This window comes from Ascaphus truei, chromosome 3 (assembly GCF_040206685.1).
Source record: "Ascaphus truei isolate aAscTru1 chromosome 3, aAscTru1.hap1, whole genome shotgun sequence".
NCBI lineage: Eukaryota > Metazoa > Chordata > Amphibia > Anura > Ascaphidae > Ascaphus > Ascaphus truei.
This window is the reverse complement of record NC_134485.1, coordinates 245,738,455-245,761,039: the sequence shown is the minus strand read 5'-3', so window position 1 is coordinate 245,761,039 and position 22,585 is coordinate 245,738,455. Positions and strand designations below refer to the sequence as shown.

Here is a 22,585-nt window from a genome sequence, read left to right as displayed (position 1 = left end):
TATATATTCATTATTTTATGTTTATAATTAGTATAATAATTTTATGAAATGTTTGGAGTTAGCAAATAAACAATTTTTGGGTTTTATAACATCAGTGGGGGAAAAAATTAAGTGAGGAAGAAAAGAAGATTGTTATAAAATTGACTGGCACGAAACAAGGAAATATATAAAAATACATATTTTTTCTACCTCAACTCAGAAGTTGGAGCATTAACCCATTTGGGGCTGGTTCCCATGGAGAACTACAGGAAAGTGAAATATTAGTAGGAACGTTTATCGAACTTCAGGTTCATTGGTACAAGGGCTTTCTCAGTGCAACTGGTGACAGACCAGAGATAAGATGCACAAAACAAACATCAACAAAAGTCTCACTCTTTCCATTCTGGTACTACTCTATCCCAATTGATTATAAAATTGGGGAGAGCAAAGCTTGTGGCTGCATGGAGAATTAAAGGAAAAGGAAATATTGGTGAGGAAACGTCTCTAATTTCTTCAGGGCCAGCAAGCTAGCCAGCTCTTAATGCGATGTACCAAAGCTGTTAGGATTAGGGAGGAGACTACTGTACGTGACGGCCTGTAATACTTTTCTACCAAATTTAGCATCTTAGAACGCAGACAAATTCAGTAGGTAATTCCTACAACTATGAATGGAAACTATGTTGCTGATGGCAATTTTTTTCCAAAGGTGCTTAGAATAACTCTGCCCATGACCCAGCTGTGGATCTTATAATTAGCTTTCACTTCTAAGGCCATGTCCATAGTGCCTTAGCCCATGCAGAAGTGGGTGCGTTTTTCGGCCATGGTAAACGCGCCATCGGTGGGCGTGCCTAGGGGTGTGCCAGTGACGTCACGGAGCTGGAACCGCTCACGTGACCTGTCTGTTGCGCCGAGGAATCAGTTTCAACTGATTTCTCGTGCAACGCGCCCCCTCCTGCTTCCGCACGCACGAGCCTGCACGCCATATGGACGCAATCACTGCCTTAAGGCAATCTGATCATGATTGGACTGTGGACGCCTCCGCATGGTCTGCGGCAGCCACAGGGACAGATATGCCAAATTAATACACTCCTTGATCACATCTTGTGATTGTATTCCTTAAGGCTGACTGGCCAATCTTCTGGCCTGAAAATAAAATGAACCGCTCAGCTGACTTCATATTTTTTTTCTGTCTTCTGCAGTTGAATTTTAAGGCACTTACCACATCCAATGTGTGCAGGCATTATTCTGCATACTTATCTGGTTATGAGCAAAATGATGGAGCGATCATCTTTTAGTTTAAGTGAAAGGTGGATTCCACTTTGAATCTGAATTGTGGGATGTTCTCATCACCATTTTATATGCATGAATATTGAAATGTGGTGGATGACATGGAAGAGCCTGAAATTCACAAACTCTTTTTGCCCATGTGATGGCAGTTAGGAGTACAGTGTAAGTGTAGTTATTTTTACATGGTAGATTTTTGAAGGGTTGAGCCTTCTGGGTTCATTTAAACAAAACAGCCCTTAGCTCCAGGATATTGCTGATATATTGAATTTCTTCAACAGACGTGCCTTTGGGCATAGAGGCGCTGCAGGAGGACTTCTCAGTCAATGGATTTGGCATCTGAGATCATGACTAGCATTTAACAGGAAAATCTGTATCCCGACCTTTTGCAATGTTGATTTGGTTTTGCCACCACTGCAGCAAGATTGTTTTTCTCAGAGATCGATTTCTTTTTTTTAATCCTTGTTCCATTTTACAAAAAAAAATTGTTTTGCAGCCCTCTAAGATGGAATCTTGCCTGCTAGATTACTTCTGCCGCTGCAATGGGAAGACCTTGCAGGGGCACATGTTCTTGCTGCTGGGGCTTTTTTTCTTAAAAATCTTTGAACATTCCTTCTGATCTTCTTCTTTCTTTTCTTGGGGAAAGGAGATTTTGCCTAGCTTTGTGTGGAACACAACGGTCAATGCATGGATTTCTTGTGTTGGTGTCAACCAACTGTTCCCCTAAATGGTGATCCAGGCATGGTCTGTGGGTCTGTGAGGATTTTGGTCACTGTGTATGTTTTTCTCATTCCCTCCTTGATTTGACTTTGATGAGCCAATCGCCCACATACGGAAGAAAAAAATTGCCTTCTACCTGATGTGAGCCGTTAGCACTACCATCATCTTGATGGAGGAGCAGTAACAATGCCGAATGGGAGAGATGTCTGTTCTGTCCCATGCTCACTGTGACTTAGTGAGTAGAAACAGGCTTCTCAACTCATCTCATTCTCCAGCACACAGAGTCCTTCTTTAGTTTCTGAAACTTTATTGGGCTGGGTAAACAAAAAACATGAGGGGACTTGGGGGTAGCAGAATTAGGGGAAGGTAAAAAGACAAAACTGTCCCAGGAGAATCAGTGAGGGATGACTACTCACAACGGCTGCCGGCTTCAAAAGGAAGGGACAGCAACTAGACAAGGAGGAAATAGGGGCTGTGACTGCACCAAGTGACAAAGGGAGGAAGGGCTGCTCAAGTCACAGAGGAGAGAAGGGGGGTTTAGAGGACAACAGGGTGAACAAGGAAGTGGATAACAAAGGGAGAGAAAAATGGTAGAGCACAACCGGAACCATCCAGAAAGAATTAGGAGGAAAGTGCGTAATCCATAAAAAATATTTAATAGTCAAGGAAAAAAGGGGCAAGGCATTACCCCACCGTGTCGGGTGCCCCTTTTTTCCTTGACTATTAAATATTTTTTATGGATTACGCACTTTCCTCCTAAATTCTTTCTGGATGGTTCCGGTTGTGCTCTACCATTTTTCTCTCCCTTTGTTATCTATCTCCAAGGACGGAGGCACACCTGGAAGGTCTGGTGGGATCAACATGGACCCTGCAGCAGATTCGTGAGTTTTTGCTTGCTACATGGTTACACATTCATTCAAGGGGATTAGGGTACTGTTTATTAGGGTGATCTTCAGCCTTTGGGTTCCTGGACAATTTGAGTGCCATCGACATTGGTTTACCAACTAGGATACCACACCCAGTACCCTCCCTACAATCAAGAACATATCCCAGACCTCATATAGGATTCATCATTATCACATCTCATTATCTCCCCAGCTGTATTCAGTTCTTAGCACCATGCATCTTACTTTTAACTTTGAACAAGGAAGTGGCAATAACTAATTATACTGACCATAACGCTGAGCCTAATACTAATATCAATAAAGGCATATAACAGGGTGCTATAGGACAAACAATCGGTGATTTCAGAGAGAACCCAAAAAAGATCCTATATCAAGCACTCACTGTGGAAAGTAGAAGGTGAGTAATTACTCCATGAGATACAAAATATCTCTAACAAATGTTCTATGTCCAGAAGCTAACCATCAGCTGACATATATAATACATATATGTCCACATAGGACTAAAAGTGAAAAAAAGAATAAAGTTTTAATAAACATATAAGATATACAGTTGAACATATAATGTGTGGTGTATTAAAATCCTCTTAGGAAGCTGGGGACTGATGACGTCACAACAGTGACGTTCTGAAGCGAGGTGTCGCCATCTTGGTGTAGTTGCTACTGATTCGGATACGGCTTGTATTGTGGCTTGCTGGGCACGGTGTACACCTTTTGACAGACTATATACATGATACACTCACTGAGATCTGACCATACTGGCTTGTATATTTGTATTCGTTGTGCTACACTGTGTCCGCCTTCCACAGTATTGTTATATCTCTGAACCCACCTTGTTAAAACGATGAACAAGGAAGTGGCCTGAAAGAGGAGACAGAACAATGTCACTTCCTTGAAAAACTGTTTTGTTTGAGTGAAATGGGTAATTAAAGCTGCAGTTCAGTCAATATCCTGCATGTGGTTTTTTTTTAATAAATCAGTTCTGTAGTAAGAAAAAATACTTTTAGCATTTTCTGTTTTTAAAAAAACAACTTTGAAAGACCAATTTCCTTGTATTCTATTTTAACAGCCATTTGCTAAGGCACTGCCCCTTCACGTCCTGTCACAAGCCCTGGCACACCCCTTTGTCAGCCCTGCCCTCCCTCTAGCACATGTCAGTGCAGGACTGCTCATGAATATTCATGAGCTTCCACTGACAGACAAGCAGAATATAAACAGATCCCTTCACTAATTATGTCACCAAATTTCGACCTATCAATACATGGAGAACGAATTGACTGGCAGCTATACAGTTCTTTAGGTAATTAGAGATTGCCCACATGAAACTATTGAAGTAAAAAAATAAATTAAAAAAAAACAAAAAAAAAGACTGAACTGCAGCTTTAACATGTTGTAAGCAATATATTATATGTCTAGATTTTTTTGTGGTCAAATAACTACTATGGCTATTATCGTATCTACACTGGCGACACACTTTATTCGAGCTTGGCTAGTCCCACGAATTCGGGTATACCCGGGTGTATTGAGGTTTGTGACTGTTTTCTGCCCGAGTGCATTGAGGTATTTTCCAAGCAGGGATTGAAGCATTTTATTCCCGCTGGCTGCAATACTGCACAGTATATATATATATATACTGCATTACAATTCATTTATTTATGCCATCTGGTAGACACGCGAAGCATTGCAGCCTATTAAATCCTAATCATTATCATTTAACAGATCAGCCGCCCATCAGCCAGGCATGAACCCAGGCTGGGAAGGCAAATGCAACGGGGCTTGTCATAGGTGAGGAGCGGCGCATTCCAGGTATCTGCCAGGTACATACCGGGTATTTGCTCGAATAAAGTGTGTCGGTGCAGTACTGTACTTAATACACAGCAATGGCATCTTTGTTTTGAGAAGGGGAAACTTAATAAGGAATACAGTATGGAGGCGAATCAAACCAATGATTGCATATTTACTTCATGTACCTTGTTTGGTAGCAGCAAAGAAGCGATTAATGCAAAGAAACTTGCTTATGTTATTTTTTCTCTTGCTACTTTGGATAATCCATATACAGTAATGGTTTCAAAGGGCATATTTATTTACAACATCACTATTTCTTAAGCATATTAATGTGCCAAAAGAATAGCTAAATATTTGGGATGAGTGGAACAGCAAATAGGGAATATTAATTTGTGCCGAATATGGCACTTCTAGTTACATAAAATAGACAAAATGTGTTATGGACAATGTGGTTCAGACAACCAACTATAATAAGGACTTTAATTTCTCCTGACCAAAATTATGCAAATAAGTGTGAGGGTGCAGTGGGGATGTGGGAAATGAAATATATTGGCGTTTATGAAAATAGGCATTACAAACATAAAGAAGATAACTATACCCCCATACAGATGATTTATGCAGTCTGGCCAAGAATATGGTCTAATTGTGGAAGCAACAATTCCGAAAGGGTTGAGGCACTCCAGAAAAGAGCAAGTGGAAGGCTTGTGTCCAGAACAAAATCCAACAGTGCAAAACTTCAAATGCTTTTAATGTAAATCCTAGAATAAAAAAGCATGGGAATGATGCACTCATATTCTATGAATTTGAGAGATTAGACCAATATCCAATACATTAAAACGTGTTGCTGTATGGACCAGCATTTCACTGCATGTGGTGGTGTTTTGTTGTCATAAAAGAACAGTGTTCATAGTGCTGTAAGTATCATTTTCAGTTCTTTCTAGTTTGCTTTTTGTATTTTTAATTGAGTTACGCACAGGCATTGTGCAGGGGAAGTGTTGGGATCAGTTTACAAGGTACTTCAGTGTCCTACAATGATATTGAAATGTAGCAAAGTCATGCATCACAATTGCCATTAGTTTAATTTATTTTGATGGAAATAAAATATGCATTCACTCTTACCAGATAACCACTGTCATTTACACTGCATAATAACGAATCTGCATTGTTTTTCACATAACATTTAAATGTTGGTATACTATAATTAAAATTGATTTTGACAACCAGACTAAGGAGAGATACTTTGGGCATCCTAATGCAGTCTGACATCTGCTTATTATCTCTTAATTATGCATAATAGTGTACATTATGTATAGCAATATACATGCAGCAACACTGAATTTCCCCCTTTTTTTCTTTCCTTTTTTTTCTTCTTATTTGTATATGTAAAGCATGTATAATTAATTCTACATTCTTACCTAAACTGGCTTGTCATTATTTGATCAAAGGATGTAACCAAAAGTCTCCTTTGTCTTACAGACTTAGGTTTCACTATGTATATTTATTTCCCCATTTATTGTTATCCCAATGGGAGAAGCGCAGAGATTCAGTTTCTGTTTTTTTCTAAAATGGTAATCGTTTGGTGCTCCTGTTCTAAATCTGTAAAAATCCTGATTGTGTGCCTAACATAATGGCAGCCAGTGGTTTGTAACACAAACTGCTGGGAATATTGGCAACAAATTATCACAAACAGGCAAGTGTTACAAACATCTTGCACCCCTGGGGAGGTGGGCTAAAACCTGCTGCAGAAATCAAAGGATACATTAAAACTCATTAAAAATAGTTGTTTGTTTGTTAAACAGTCGCTATTATCTAATACTACAAAACAGATTTATTAAAGAAAAACATATATGATTTTACATGTTTTACTGCTTTAAGGTTTGTAAATTTGTGTAAAGTAGTATATATCATTGTTGTAGAGTCAAAAGTCATTAACTACATTCTTTGAGTACTGAGGAAAAGGCTATTATATGTTCTTAATTACATTATTTTAAAATCCTACTTAATGAGTTATGTTTTGGTAACTCTGAACTATCACTAAATAGGCACTTAATGAGTTTTCAATAGAAATATGAAGAAAATCCAAGACAGGAAGAGCATTTAGTGAGTTTTTGCCAAAAATGCACTTAATGAGTTTTACCTCCACAACGACGATATGGTAAATCTCCAGACTCCCAATCATAAAATAATTTTAGCGCTTTAGTTATGTAGTCATCCATACGCATTTTTAAATCATTTGTCCAGCTTATGAGAGGTTTTATTTCCTTTAGCTACTACATTTTCTTTGATGTATGTACTGTATTAAACAATCCCCCTCTCCCCTCTCCTTCCATAGACTGTTCCCCATTTTTGTGCCTGGATTACTTACATGCAGGAATATGTGCATGATTATGATGATGTCATTAGTAGAATGGGCATTCTCTCAGGCTCCCTCGTCGGGGAACAAGGATCTTTTCTCATTTTCTGTCTGCTACGTGGGACTTAGCTTCATTTAACTTCTTGTCATTATTTTCAATGCTGAAGAGCTAAATAGTTGTCTGTTTCAGTGTTTAGGCCAGTTGTAACAGTACTACTATTTTGTAATGGAAAACACTGCTCTTATTTTGTGTGCTCTTACTTTAAATAATGATGCCTCTCAAGGGAAGGCATCTCTTTCACTGTTCCCCACAGGCAACTTCAGCACTTTCACCAATCATAAAGGAAGTGTGTGTATTTATGTATGTATATATATGTATATATGTATAGATATATATATAGATATATATATATATATATATATATATATATATGTATATATATATATATATATATATATATATATATATATATATGTAATCACCACCACTATTAAGGTTATGGTGGGTAAAAAAAGTGACTAAAACCCCCCACAGTAAAGCATAAAGCAACTGTAAATATTCCTGTATATTCAGTTGCTCATGTAATGTGAGCATGAGATAAAAAGTGGCACTGTGTGCTCATTTGCATGTCATTTCCCAGAATTCCTTGCTGCAGTGGAAGTGCTGTTTGCTGGGTGATAATGGTGAAAGACAGAGTTGCAGACCTGTCTAAGACATGCAATTGAATATACAGGAATATTTACAGTTGCTATATATATATATATATATATATATATATATATATATATATATATATATATATATATATATATATGTTTTCAATTTTCTGTGCTGTTACATAGAAAGGAATAATTACAAATATGTTTTGCAGGCTATCACATCACAGGGTACCTCACTGGCAGAGATCCCTGATCTGTGCCCAAACAGATCACTATCCACTACCACCAGAACATGTAGGGTAGGCTCAAATCTTCTACATCTCCTGTGGGCTACCCCGAGATATAGGTTACAACTAGCGATACACAGGTAACTAATAAACTGTAAGTTTATTATTCGCCGGGTACAACAACCGTTTAATCCAGCAACACAGCATAAGAACAGAATGGTTGAGAAAATACACACAATTGAGCAATTCACTTTCCTCCAGGATGCTGCTGAGGCTTAGCGATCCTGGGCTCTCTTAGTGCATGTGAGTGGCTCTAGCTGAGTCCAAAGTACAGCCCACAGTACCAAAGCAGTCATCTGGCCACTTCTCAGACTCCAAGGGGAAGAGTGCCATTGTGGCTAGTAGTCTCCGGCCTACCTAGCCCTGCGTGGTGGGGACTACCACTCACCAAAGCTGAATGCCCCAAAGAAAGAAGAGAGGCTACCGAAGCTTGGCTCTCCAGGTAGCTCTCCTCCGCGAGAGATCGCGGGTATCCTTCGCCGCCCTGATATAATCCACGGATGTGGGGGGATACAGTCATCGAGACTCATCCCTGTCATTCCGGTAATCAAATCTTCTCAAGCCGATGCTGCACGTGAAGCCCATGGCTTCCACGTTGCGAAGATTCTCCCAGAGAGCTCTCTGCTCCTGAGCATGTAGCCTAGTGCATCAGACCCCTGCACGGATCTCCTCAGTATCCTTTGCTGCACTTCACACCGGGACTCTCGCAAATGTCTCCCACCTGCTCTCTCTAGTCAATCAGGTCTGGTTATATTTGCTGAAATTCCCATTCACAAAATGGGAACACCAGGTATAGCCAATCCATGGTAGGCTAATCACAGATGGGGGGCGGAGTTCTGCTTGACTCTCAGCTGTTGGAGTAAAACAATGCTCCAACTTTAAGTCCACTCAGCAGGTGATCGACTCACCCCCCTCAGCTTTATTGCTATGAGGTTTGACAAAATCCTTTCTGTGTTTTCACATTCCGGTTCAGGATTTTGCTCTTGCTTGCCCCCTGTTGCTGGATCATCCATTTTTGCTCCTGGCATCCACGCTATTCTGCCGCCAGCCCTGACCTTCATCTTACGACTCGCTACTCTGTCAGGACTCTGTCCCTCGGCTCAGGTCGGTTCTTTCACCTTCCTACCTCGGCTCTGCAGGTCCGTTTCCTGCTTGAGACAAGCATCGTTACAATTCCCTAACAAAGTGCACACAGATAACAGACCCATACAATGGAACATAATACACAGTGGCATTCCCATACAATAGGTTTCCCTTCCCTGGCATTCCATGCCTGATATTACCCAGTGATTACAGCACTTTTTCAGAGTAAAACCAACTTTACCTCTTAATGTCCACAACCTCACCAGCAGAGCTATCTATCACTGTATAAAACATGTATGAATTTTATATAAACCCTTGGTTTCCCACAGTAATACCGACGAGAATGGGTCATTTCGTCGCACAGGCATGGGAGATTGTGTTCCGATGGTACAGTATGTGTTGATGATTTGTGATATTGTGTCAGTTAAGAAGTTGCTAGCAGCCCCTTTTTTGTGTTACCCATGAAGAAGAAAGGGGTATTAATTTCCGTGGAACTTTGCGGGCGAGTTTGAGCGGTACGGTCATCGCCCAGAGGAATGCTGCTTTGTTATGGATTTATTACATATATTAATATACACACTTTGTTAAATGCTTTACCTTACATTCATATCTATTAACAAATGCAAGATTTAATATGACAAGATAAATATTGATATTTCTTAAATCCTTTTGGCTTTTACTCTACTTTAGCATCATCGTTTACACCACTATTTGACATCTGGTAGAAGGCCGTTCCTACACAACTATTTTCTTTTTATTCAAAGCATACGATATTTGGTTACAAACAAAAAAAATCATAATTAAAATTTGTTTTCAAGCATTAAAGCCTTTTTCCTCTTTATTTTTCAGGAGTGAGAGAAAATATGTTGAGAAATATTGGAAAGAAGTTCAAGTTGGAGACTTTGCTCAGCTGCGTTGCAATGAAATCATTCCCGCTGACATACTACTGCTATCTTCTAGTGACCCCGATGGACTTTGTCACATAGAGACTGCCAACCTGGATGGAGAAACGAACTTAAAGCAAAGACAAGTAGTGAAAGGATTCTCTGAACTGGTGAGTTAAAACCTAAACGGGTGGCCACTTTAATGACACAGGGGTTACAATACATTGCAAACCTACAACTGCACAGAATTGCAGTCACCTCTGGCACGGCAGATTTAAACTCCAGTATTTTCTGTATGTCTTTAAACTAGAATAAATGACTATTTCACGTTTAGTACAGATGTAGTTTTCACTCAAAAAAGTCAATAGACACATCTTTTTCATAATTGGTTGTGCAATTGGAAGAATTATTTCATCTAAAGAATTTTATTTTTTTAATCCATTCATTGATATACAAAAGTAGGTAGGTCGATCAATAAAAGAAAAGTATTGTGTATAAAATATATTTTTTGTTTCAACTTTGGGGCTCTTTGGTAAATATTGCAGACTAACTAGAACACTAAGATTACAAGTGGAATGACCAAGATTTTATTTGATACATTACATCTGAGAGTCTTTTTGAAACGGAACCAAACTGTAGTAAAAATGTGATTGATGGAAATACAGTACAATTAAGTTGTTTCCTTGTGGCCCAAAGCGGTGATATTTTTTTTTTATTTTTTTAAGTCCCAAATTCTTGCACAATGATTGCACTACTTCAATCCATTTATCTCCGATTGGAGCTGGAGGGGGCTTGCTGTATGTAGGCAACCACGCCCACATTTGAGGGCAAACTATTTATGAGCAGTGTAACTGGGTGGATCTTGCTTGTGCACTGTCTACATTGTGGGTAAGCAGTGTGCACCATTTTAGCATTTTCTTTTACCCGTATTGCACCCTCTCACACTGTTTTTCACGTTTCCAGGCTTCATTTTCTCCACATCTCCAGCCTTTGACTTGCTTTGCACGTGTTCTTACTTTGACTCGTCAGCCATCCTAGGGGCCATTCAGGAATTGGGAAATAGCAGCATCGATTAATATGGCTCCTTAGGCTGCGTCCCCGCTGGCGCTCACCGCGCTCATGCTTGTGAGCGGTGACGTCACCAGCTCTCCAAGCATGAGCACCAGATGTCCTATCTATTTTGCATGCGCGCGCATGGGGTATGGGAGCTTGTTGAGCGCGCTTAAAACTCTTTTTTTTGTCTCGCCAAGCTTGGGAGAGCGTGCGTTGCCGCACACGAGTGCGGGCGCACCGCGTGAGCGGGGAAGGGACAATTTAAATTGCAGAAACTAAACTCTGCAAGCGCCGTGCGCTCAGCACTAGCATTGACGTAGCCTAAGGCCTTGCCCCCGCTGCCTACTACAGCGTCCGCTGTGACGGACGCCGCTGCGAGGGGGGTTTCCGCAGCGCTCGCGCGAGAGCTACTCCTGCTCTCAATAGAATTGAGAGCAGGACTCGCGTCGATCGATTAGGCACGCCCCCCGGCGGTTCAGCCAATGAGGGCGAACCTGCCGGGTGACATCATGGCCGCGCCCCCATCACTCCGCCACGCCCCCCCCCTCCCCCCCCCCGGTCTCTGCTCCTGCAGTGAGCTGCAGACCGGGGAATCGGCTGAACGCACCGCCAAAAGCATCGTCGTGACCGGGGCCTTAGCCTAAGATACCTTAAGGCTTATTCAAGCAAAGCCCAACAGGCTTTGAGCTGAATAATAGTTTCTCAGACATTAAGGCCCAGATCCACAAAAGGGTGCTAAGCTTTAGCACGCCTTTCCTCCTATTGGGTGGTAAGGCGTGCTAAAGCTTAGCATCCCTTTGTGGACTTGGCCTAAATGAACTGTTTGGTTGCACAGCTCCTGTAATGGCAGAACAGAAGAGAGGAGCATAGAAGAGCATGACCTGCCAAGGAAATGGCTTGTTAGTTGCGTAGCCTGCAAAAGTTTGCTACAAATACACCATTACTAATCTTTGAACATTGTTGTGCACATGCAGTTACTTAATTTAAAAGTTATCAGTAGTTTTCCCAAATATTCTTACACTTTCTTGTGTTTTTAGCTGATTCACCAACAATAACATATCCATGTCAACACCTTGTTTATTATTTTTCAAGGAAGCAGTATTTATTGTCTGATACATTTCTTAGTGCTTTTTTGAAGTTTTAAAACTCCTAGTTAATAGCTGATAAGAACACTACATGGATGTGAAACAGTCAGTGCAGACTTGTGAATACTCTGTTGCTTGCTGTGTTTAGGGAGTATCCAACATTATCACTTTGTTCCTTTAAAAATAATGGGTCTGGGCACAGCAGGCATTCGAAAAATACAAAATCATGTCCTGGGGTGGATACTTTTTCCTAGCACAGAAGCACATGCTACAGGAATGCCCCACTGTGAACAAAGCACTCTGCAGATTGTGATACCTCTGGCTAAACCATCTTACTGCAGCAATTTTGGATGCTTGTTTTTTATTTATTTATTTATTTAACGTTTACCTGAACCAGTGTGTTCTCCATAGCTCAAGGTTTAGGGTCCTTGAGATATTTTTAGTCCAATTGGCACAAAAAAAGAGCTGGGCGACTAGGTCACCAATAGAAAAACTGTGACATAATCTCTAGATGAAGTCATAACTGTTGTATTGGCCGCCAGAGTGATCGCTGGCCCCCTGGGGCCATATTGTTTCCCAATTTAGCCCAGTGGGCAGTTGAAACACCCTGGGCTCTCCCCTCTGGATGGGGTGGGGGCTCTTGGGACCAGCGATCATCTCCAGGGGACCAGTTCAGGTAAGGGGTGGGGGGGAAACAGGATGGCTACTTTAAATGTTCTTAAACTCCGAGCACTTGAATATTAAGAGGTTTTCACGTTTGCAAAATGGAATTTGCTAACATTCATCACGGTGTATAACATTTGTCAGGACCTTTTGCATGCCACTTGTCACATATATTTTTGTGCTTGACCCGGGGAGATAGATGTACACATCCAGTGGCATATGAGTGGAACTGGGTTCACCTACTGCAAAGGCAGTGCTGCTACTCCTACTAAACCACTCCTTTTTTTAAACTTGTATCAAAAAACTGTGTAGTGCTCTTAAAAAACAGTTGCAGATATCGCTATATATAGCATAAAAGAACAATAGTCTGCAATAAAGTACCCCTCAGGTATCCATGTAAAGATATACAAATGAATGATGTTAAAGAAATCCCTGGCAACTGTCGTATTTGCTGGAAAAACAAATCCCACGTAGCACAGTGGTAAGGATTTGACACATTCTAGTGTCCAGACCTGAATACATCAATAGTTGACAGGTAATACCTTAAGTGGCATTTGAGGGAGATGACCAAGGACTCACGTGTAGGTGCAGAGTCCTGGTAAGATGTCCCACTTGTCCTGGGGTACTGGGTGTGCCTCCGCTTGGCACTGGGTACAAAAATGGAGGATAAAAAGCAGAGCACTACTTCTATGCAAAGAAAAAATGATTAGAGAGAGTGTTCCCTTAGATAAAAACAATATACAAATGAATTGAATTATGAAGACATACAATGGCAAGTAGCCCACACCTAGGCTTTTCACGCTGAGGTGCTTTGTCAAGGTTGACAAAGCGCCTCGGCGTGAAACACGTAGGTGTGGGCTATTTGTCCCTGTAAGTCTTCATGATCGAATACATTTGTATATTTTTTATCTAAGGGAACGCCCTCTATAATTATTTTTTCTCTGCATAGAAGTAGTGCTCTGCTTTTTCTCCTCCACTTTTGTAAAACTTGCCTATCTTCTAATTACTGCTGCGGCGAGTTTATTCGAGCATTTGCCCGTTCTCGGCCGCAGCAGTAACCTGGCGCGCGCCGGAGGGTGCCGGGCGCGCGCCGAAGCAGCGGAAGAGCGCCCTCCGATCGGGGCGCTCTCCCTCCCGCTGCCGGGTCCGCCGGGTCCCCCGGAACCCCCTGCCGCCGTCCCCCACATCGCGGGACACCAGGGCTCCCTCGGGGAGCCCTGGACGCGCGTGCAGGGGGCGCTGGCACCCGATGACGCGTGACCGCGCATCGGTGACGCGCGGCACGCCGAGGGAGTGGGGCTAGCAAGCCGGGGCATCCCCCGGCTTGCGGAACTAGCCCTGCTCGAATAAATCGTGTCGGTAGTGTACATTCATCTGCACATAAATCTAGAAGAGAAGAGCACACAAAACCCCTATCAAGTAGGTATTTCCTCTGTCTTACTCACTCTTGGCTCTTTGCGGTGCCTGGGTGTCACGCGTCTATTACGTCACTACATAGGAACTTCGTGAAGCTGCTCTTCTGCCTTATGCATTTTGGAAGTCTAACTTCCTTCATCAGAGGTTCACAGCAGAATGGGCATCCAGGCTTCCCTCACTCACTTTAGTGGTTCCTTCTTAAAAGTTTCACTGACACAGATAGGATAATCAATTAATACATTTGTAGAAAAGTATCCTCAGAGAGGGTTGGTATATTGGTAAAACATTTGGAAGGCCAAACACTGAGCCTCTGACAAAGGAAGTTAGGTTTCTGAGACACCTAAGGCAGGAGATCAGCTTCGCAGAAGTCCTGAGAAGTAACATCACGGACACACAACACCCAGGCACCGTAAGAATCATGGAGAGCGTGAGACAAAGGAGACCCTGTGTCCAGAAACGAGTCCCAGGCCAGCAGGCAAGGGGATATGAAATACAGCAACATTCATGACGAAACCAAGTAACAACCCAAAGAGTATGCTTTCAAACTTCTGCTTTTGTTCAAAAGCACTGCTAATTGTGTGTTAATTTTTAAATCTATTATCATGGTAGACCAGGTCTTTTAACACATTTATATTTTTTGGATGATTCAATAGGCAAAACAAGGCAGTGAAATAAAATGGGGTTCATTTGGATAAAACCTCGGAAATACAACAAAACACAAAATACAGAAATATACACACTTACTGGGATCTGGGGTTTGAGATCTAGCCTTTTCTAGTTGCAGGGTGTCCGCTTGCAAGGGCTTTCCCTGATCGGAACCTTGTTCCGGAGATCCTGGACCGAGATTCAACAGAAAACCTGACTGGGACCTAATCCCGATAGTCATGGAACTGTTTTCGGCAAGAAATCCTGACAGTGACCGCTACTTCGATTTGTAGAACTTGGCCGCAAAAGACGGGACTTAGTCTCTGCGATGCAGGCTTTTCTAGCTTCAAAACGGAGAAGTTTGCTCTGCTATTTTAGCACAGCAACTTTGAAAAGCCCGCCCAAGCTTCATCAACTCAAGTCACAGGATGGTCTTGTTCTCTGATTCGCCCATCTCCTTAGATACAATCCGCTAAGCTATCCTTAGCATACAGGTAGGAGGTGCGACCAATCAAAGAGTGGTAATTCCTCCCCACCAGCCAATAGGAATAGGGGCTCATTCTTTGGCTGACGTCAGAGGAGGAGGCGTTCCAAGCCGGCTCGAAAAGCCGGGTGAGCAGGAAATATGATTTAGCCAATGGGAGATGCGCCTATGAGCTGTATCTCCCCGGCTAACTCATTGCCACCCGCTGGGCAGGCTCCACCAAGTCTGGCAGATACAAAAGGTGTCCTCACAGGGTGCCCTTTGTTCTCCGGACTTGGCAATTCACCCTTCCTCGCCCACCAAACCGTCTTCTCACCTCTGGACATCCTCTCCTCTTTGAACTACGGACTCTATACAGACATGCCAGCGTCTATACTGATGCCCTGGCTGACTGTATAGAGTCTTATAGCAAAGTCTAAAACCTTATAAAGTACACTTTAATACACATTGGGGAACCTTATACTTATAAGGGAAATGGATTTTGGATATATGGGCTCAAAATCCAGGAGCCTGGGGGACACTGGGTTGCCCCGATGTAATTCACCCCGCGTACCGGCAAATCATGCCTGCTCGCTGGGGAGAATTAAAGGACTACCGGCAACTTCAGCCCCCGAACTCCTGCAAACAAAATAATTGTATTTCTACCCAAATGTTCCACCTGTAACTGACACACAAGAAATCTCACAGTTCTATGGCCAAGGGAACATGATAACAGAAAAAAGCCGGGGTCACTGTATTTCCCACATGTATTATCCTGGTCCCTGGCTTATGGTGCTTATGTAGCTACCAAGGACCCCACAGTTTCAGTGATAACCAGAGGGCTTAATCTTTATTAGATACCTTGTTACCCCATCCCATCACATCTATTAATACTTATTAGGAGATGAAAGTACTATACTAGATAGGTGTTTTGTGTGTGTGCTCTTCTATTTTCTTTTACATACCTGGAGCCTGGGAATTTACTTTGGAAGAAAGAGACACCGACGCCAACTAGGAATAACTTTTGGACTTTAAGTGTGGAAATTTCAGTTAAACTGCTTTTATTTTACTTATTTTTACAACTTTTTTTAAGGTCCATTCCTGAGCGCAGTTTGGTAATTCATCTTCTCAAAACTGTTTATACATTAAAGCAATCCACGATCCCTCTCCAGATTCTTTACATTTGTCACTACTTGCAAGGCAAATAAAAGATGGCTGCGGTTCCAGGGCCGTCGACTGGGGGGCACAGCCGGGACTTGTGTTCTAGGTCAGTGAGTCAAGGGGCATGGGCCCCCTGTTGGCAACCCTAACATTTGGTGCCTGTCAAAAGCAGAGGGGGCTTACATGAGGGTGTTGCAGAGGTATCTGCCAGAGGGGGCTTGCTTGGAGGCCACTCTGACAGGCACCCCTGTGGGCCCCCTCAATCTTCCAAGCCAGCATGTATGCACACTCAGCTCCCCCCCCCCCCTGTTTTTGCACTCCTGGCCTTTACCCCCAAGCCCATACTTCCTCCTCTCTCCCCCAGTTCATAACTATCACCCCCCTCCCAGTTCCATAACTACCCCCCGTCCCATTCCATAACTACCCCCCTCACCCCCCCCAGGTCCATAACTACCAACCCCCCCCCCAAGTCCATAACTATCCCCCGTCCCATTTCCATAACTATCCCCCCCACCACAGGCCCATAACTATCTCCTCCCCCTTTGGGTCCATAACAATCTTCACCCTCCCCCTCCTGCCCCCCCCCCTTTTCAGGTCCATAACTATCTCCCCCCCCCCTCCCAAGTCCATAACTATCAACCCCTTCCCTGTCCCTGCCCCCAGGGTCCATAATTACTAACCTCTCACTCCCCCCAGGTCCATATTTTCCAGTCCCCCTCGGACCTATGTCTCCTGCGAGGGGGTGTCTGGAATGAACATTTTTGTGAGCACTAAAAGGTTAAATCTAGGCTGAGTTTCCTTTTGCCAATTCAAGCTGCTGTGTTTTATAATGATCATAGGAAAGGACAAGTAGCTCTTGTAGTTAAATTGAGTATTTTCTGGTGTTGTCATAACATCCACTTTAACTCTGACCCACCCTAACTACATTTTAGTCACAACCACTGGAGTTTACTAAACTATTTAACAGGACTCGCATTGTGAGCAAGGAATCAATGTGTTTTCTGTATTGCTAGACAGAGTATTTTGCCACCGCACCCATCATTGCTTATGGAATGTTTTATGTCATGAGCTGGAGTTTAGAGTGGCAGAGTGATTGCCGCATGAGAAAACATCTATCCCCTGCAGTCTTTTCGTTATGTTATGTCTTAACATCGGAGTTAATAGTTGTTGTTTGGCTATATTCTTTAGTTGCTATTTTTATAATGCCACCAGTAACTTAGCCAGAACGCTCTTAAGTACTTTTCCTCTTTCGTCTCAAGAACATTGTGAAATGCAAGAGTACAATATATTGCTGTATTTCATTTGCATAATGTGCCTAAAGCTATGGAAAAGGGAAAGCCTTCTTGATCTCTAAAATATTACACTATTCAAAATGGGTTTTCTAAAATACTTGTATTAAAATATATACACGTGTGTGGGTGTATATATATATATATATATATATATATATATATATATATATATATATATATATTCACTATCACATTAGAACTCACTTACCACACTTACAGTGCTACTCTTTGTTCCTTGTTTTTGTTTTATATATATATATATATATATATATATATATATATATATATATATATATATATATATACAGTATATATATAACAAAAACAAGGAACAAAGAGTAGCACTCTAAGTGTGGTAAGTGAGTTCTAATGTGATAATGAATTGGACAAAATTATTAAATAATCAAATAGCGCTTGTATAATAATACTAAATTGATAATTAAAACAATTAGAAAATTAAATAATTAAACCATATAACATGAATATCAGAGAACAAACCAGTCCAAATGATGGAAATAGATGAGGGGAAAAAAGTCCAGATACAAAGATTAATTGTCAGTCACAATGTGGAGTAGGCTGCTTCTTGGTTGATCTAGCCAGATCAGGAGAATCTATAAAACAAAGACAAAAAGAAGCACCTGCTCCATGGCATAATATTGTTTGTAAAATTGACAATTTATTAAAAAACAGAGAGTGTTCGCCAGGAATTGCACTCACTTCAAAAAGTAAAAAAGCATTCAAGGGAGACAATCTGTTAACCAGTTGAGACTACAGGAGGATAGAAAGCCAGGTAACTGCTGTAGATATACACAAGCAGTGAATAAGGATACTTATCCATGGCTGGATGGAGGATGGTAGTCAGAGTATGAGCAGGAGGGGTGGTGGTGTTAGTCAGGTAACGGATACACCATCCGATGTAGTAGGAAGATATCCAGATATCAGCTACTTCACTCCATGTGCCTGACGTGAAACCATAATCCCAGCACTCAGACCTTAGAACATCCAGCTCCGTTAGTAGAGCTCTGTTTTGCCCGGAAGTATCCTCTGCTTTTCCTCGTGTATAGTGAAAAACTGACAGACCTCGAGACAGCCTACAACTTGGGTGATGACGTCAGTGCGTCACTACGTCTCGACGTCCTGACGCGTTTCGTCACGTGAGTGACTTTTTCAAAGGATGATAGGCTGCTGCCTGCTGGAGCATTATATACCCTTGTGGGCAATCACAGTGAATTGGTTAAAGCTGAAACACAGCGGCAGCAGCCTATCATGTCGTGAAGAAGTTCATCAACATAGAACAGATAAATGGACATGTTAAATAACAATCAAATAATTAAAAAATCTGTTCCACATAGCAATGAACAAGAATAAACAGATCTAAAATGACACTACATAATGCTCTAAATATAATCATGGTAACCTATATAATAATCATAAAAAATTATAAAAAACTTTTATTATATGTAAACTAAACAAAAGTATACCATTTGAATCTTCCTGCAGCTATGCACTAAATTTATAAGCCAATTTATTAAATCAAATTAATTAAGTTTGAATAGAGCTAGTATCAGCAGCATTTGCACACTAGAACATTGAAGGCTATAATACAATATAAAATAAACTTGCTGCCATTGAAAACACAAAGCAACCTGATATTGGAATGTACATAGGACTAAATGTATTATAGATATAAATATAAATATAGCAGAGAGATTGGGTGCGGGTACACCAACAATAGGGTGAAATATGTGTAGAAATATTAATATTGATATAACCACATAAGGTGACCAATCAGTTAGATAATATTATAGGCTGACAGAAAGAACTTATTAGGGCAATAAAAATAGTTGCCCTAATTGACCGAGTGCATAGGAGATGCACTAGACTAGAATGCTGGTATCTATGCATTTATTTAACCCTTGTGGTGCCAGTGTACCTAACCGGTAAATCCAGTAGGATTCACGTATACACAGGGTTTTGAATCTGTCTCCTCCTAGTTTGGAACTGGGGATCGTTTCTATGCCACAATTTTTCAGACTCGCAGGATCCTTGGAGTGAACATTATAAAAGTGACGGGGCACACAATGAGTAAGAGTACCCTTGATGATCGCACGTCTATGCTCCAGGAATCTGAGACAAAGGGATTGTTTGGTCCGTCCGACATATTGGATATTATAGGCACATGACAGGACATAGACCTCAAAAGTGGTCAGACACTGGATGGAACTTTGAATGGAATAATTGTCCCCATGAAAGGAGGATGAGAAGGACTGGGATACTGTCATGTGTTTACACATAATACACCTAGACCTGTCACATCTGCAGCTACCTAGATGACCTACCTCACGATCCATTGTGGGGGCCAATTCCCTAAGTCTACTGGGGGCCTATTGGTTCTTAATATTGGTAGCTTTGTGAAAAATGACAGGAACCCTAGGGGTGAGAATTTTGTTCAAGTGTGGATCACACATGACTACATTCCAGTGCTGATTGAGCACATCTGTAATTTGTCTGGAGTACTCACTGAATTTAGTAATGAATTTGACACCATCAGATGCAGACATTTTATTACCACGATCATTAACAGTAGTTTTAAATTTGGATTTGTGAAGAAGATCTGTTCTGTTATTCGCTCTCACTTTGTGATAAGACTCTAGGACCATATCAGTCATACCCTTTAGAGATGAACTCGGAAATCAGTCAACGTGATTGACTCTCAAAGTCAGACAGAGTTGAGCAGTTCCGTCTGAGTCTATTAAATTGACTTAAAGGGATGTTTTGAATCCATTTTGGATGGTGGTTACTCCTTGCATGGAGATAACCATTCACTGCTACATCCTTGAAATGAACTTTAGTTTGAATGATGTTATCCACGTCGACTGATAAAACCAGATCAAGGAATACAATTTCATGGGGGTGACTCTGATAAGTAAATCTAAGTCCTAGATCATTGTTATTTAAGTCATCCATTGCCTGTTTGAGAAAGTCTCCATCTCCATCCCAGATGGTCAAGAGATCATCAATGGAGCGGCCATAGAATACCAGACGTGCCCCCAGCAGTGCATTGTTCCAGATGTTTTTTGATTCCCAGAACCCCATAAAGAGGTTCGCATAGCTGGGGGTAAATATGGTACCCATGGCCGTACCACAGGTCTGGAGATAGAAGACATCCTCAAACAGGAAATAGTTATTGTTCAAAATGAACTGGATGAGAGACAGAACGAACATGCATTGATTAGGCTGAAGGGAAATATCAGCCGAAAGAAAGTGCTCAATTGCCTCGAGAACCTTGTGTGCTCGATACATGTATATAAAGATTGAACATCACAGGTGGCCCATCTATACATTGGTTTCCATTCAATGGAAGAGATGGAGTCAATGACATAAAGGGTGTCTCTAAGATATGACCGAAGTTGGACCACATAGGACTGTAAAAAGTGGTCTACATATCTGGACACCCCTGACATCATTGAATCCACCCCTGATATGATGGGCCTACCTTGAGGGTCTACGAGGCTCTTGTGCACTTTTGGAAGGTGGTAAAATATCGGTATCCGTGGGTTAGATATATATACAAATATCTAAATTCATCTTTGTTAAGAATGTGGTCATCCAGACCTTGTTTAAGTAAACCACAGAGTTGTGCTTGAAAGAGGAGGGTGGGATCACTATTGAGGGTACTGTAGGCCTTGCTATCAGACAGGAGTCTATGGGCCTCATAGAGATAGTCATCCCGATCTTGGAGAACAATGCTCCCTCCTTTGTCAGCCTGTCTCACCACTAAGGTCTCAAGACTTCTCAATTCACCTAGTGTTTGATTCTCACCTTTACTAAGGTTACTCCTTATATAAGGTGATTCATGGAATAGTTTTTCCAAATCACGGAGTACTAACCTATAAAAGGTGTCAATGCAACTACCTTTAGATTGATATGGGTAGAAAAGCGATCTAAGTTTCAGCATAGTATGCCTAATGCCCACATTGGGAGATTCATCCATAAGTTGAAGACAATTTTCCCCTTGGGAATATTCATTAATGAGAGATGATGACATAACTGTAGATTGAGTAGATTCCATCAAAAGATCATGCATGCATCCAAACATTCCAACTCATTACTGCGGGATAAGGGGGCGCTCTCAGGTCTCTTTGTGGACTGGATGGAAAAGAACCGCTTCAGTGTTAATTTACGAATGAAGCAGTTCAGGTCCACAAAGAGATCAAAGGCACGTGGTTTGGAAATAGGTGACATAGGAAATGTAAACCCTTACTCAGCAGCATAGTCTGACTTTCAGTTAGTATATGAGTGGAAAGGTTGTAGATGCTACTTGGATCAGGAATATTAATTAGGGATCTACTTTTCTTTTGCTGGATGTACCTCCCTCCTCTTGACCCTCTGAACCTCTTTTTGTTCCTCGTTCCTATGTGTTCGGTATACGGTGTACTTTTGTTCCCAAAGGGGGTATGTCTTGTCTATCCTTGCTGAGTTGCTCGATTGGGCCTGTTCTAAAAAAGAAGAAGAAGAAGATAAGGAGACTTTAGTAGATGAATCCGTATCATTGGGGGAAACCCTTTTTGAAATAGCTCCTAGATCTCTCTGTCAGACCTCAGGAGTGACTGTGTCTGGATCACCATTCATTTTGCCTATAAGAGAGAACCTGAAATTTGTTGGCTGTAATAAAAGGGTCATAAACCCCAAAGTTTTTTCCATAGAGACTATTCTATCTCTTCCAGTTCCATTGGGTATATCCTCAGTATTGGTTGTGGGGACAGGTTTTGTACTGGAAGATTTTTTATTATTATTATTTGACTTGTGGCTATATCGTCGTTCTCTAGATTGATTAGTGCGTTTCCAGTTCATCACCTTCCCACTGGTA

The 22,585-nt window shown here is 41.5% G+C and overlaps 1 protein-coding gene across 2 annotated transcripts in view; it reads left to right on the top strand.

Moving 5' to 3' along the window:
- ATP10A (ATPase phospholipid transporting 10A (putative)) overlaps positions 1 to 22,585 on the top strand; it is a 214,056-nt gene that overhangs the window by 63,745 nt on the left and 127,726 nt on the right. For both annotated transcript variants that reach the window (XM_075590558.1, XM_075590559.1), the window contains exon 2: positions 9,903 to 10,107. In XM_075590558.1, coding sequence (XP_075446673.1) covers positions 9,903 to 10,107 — 205 coding nt within the window. The remainder of the gene's footprint in view (positions 1 to 9,902; positions 10,108 to 22,585) is intronic.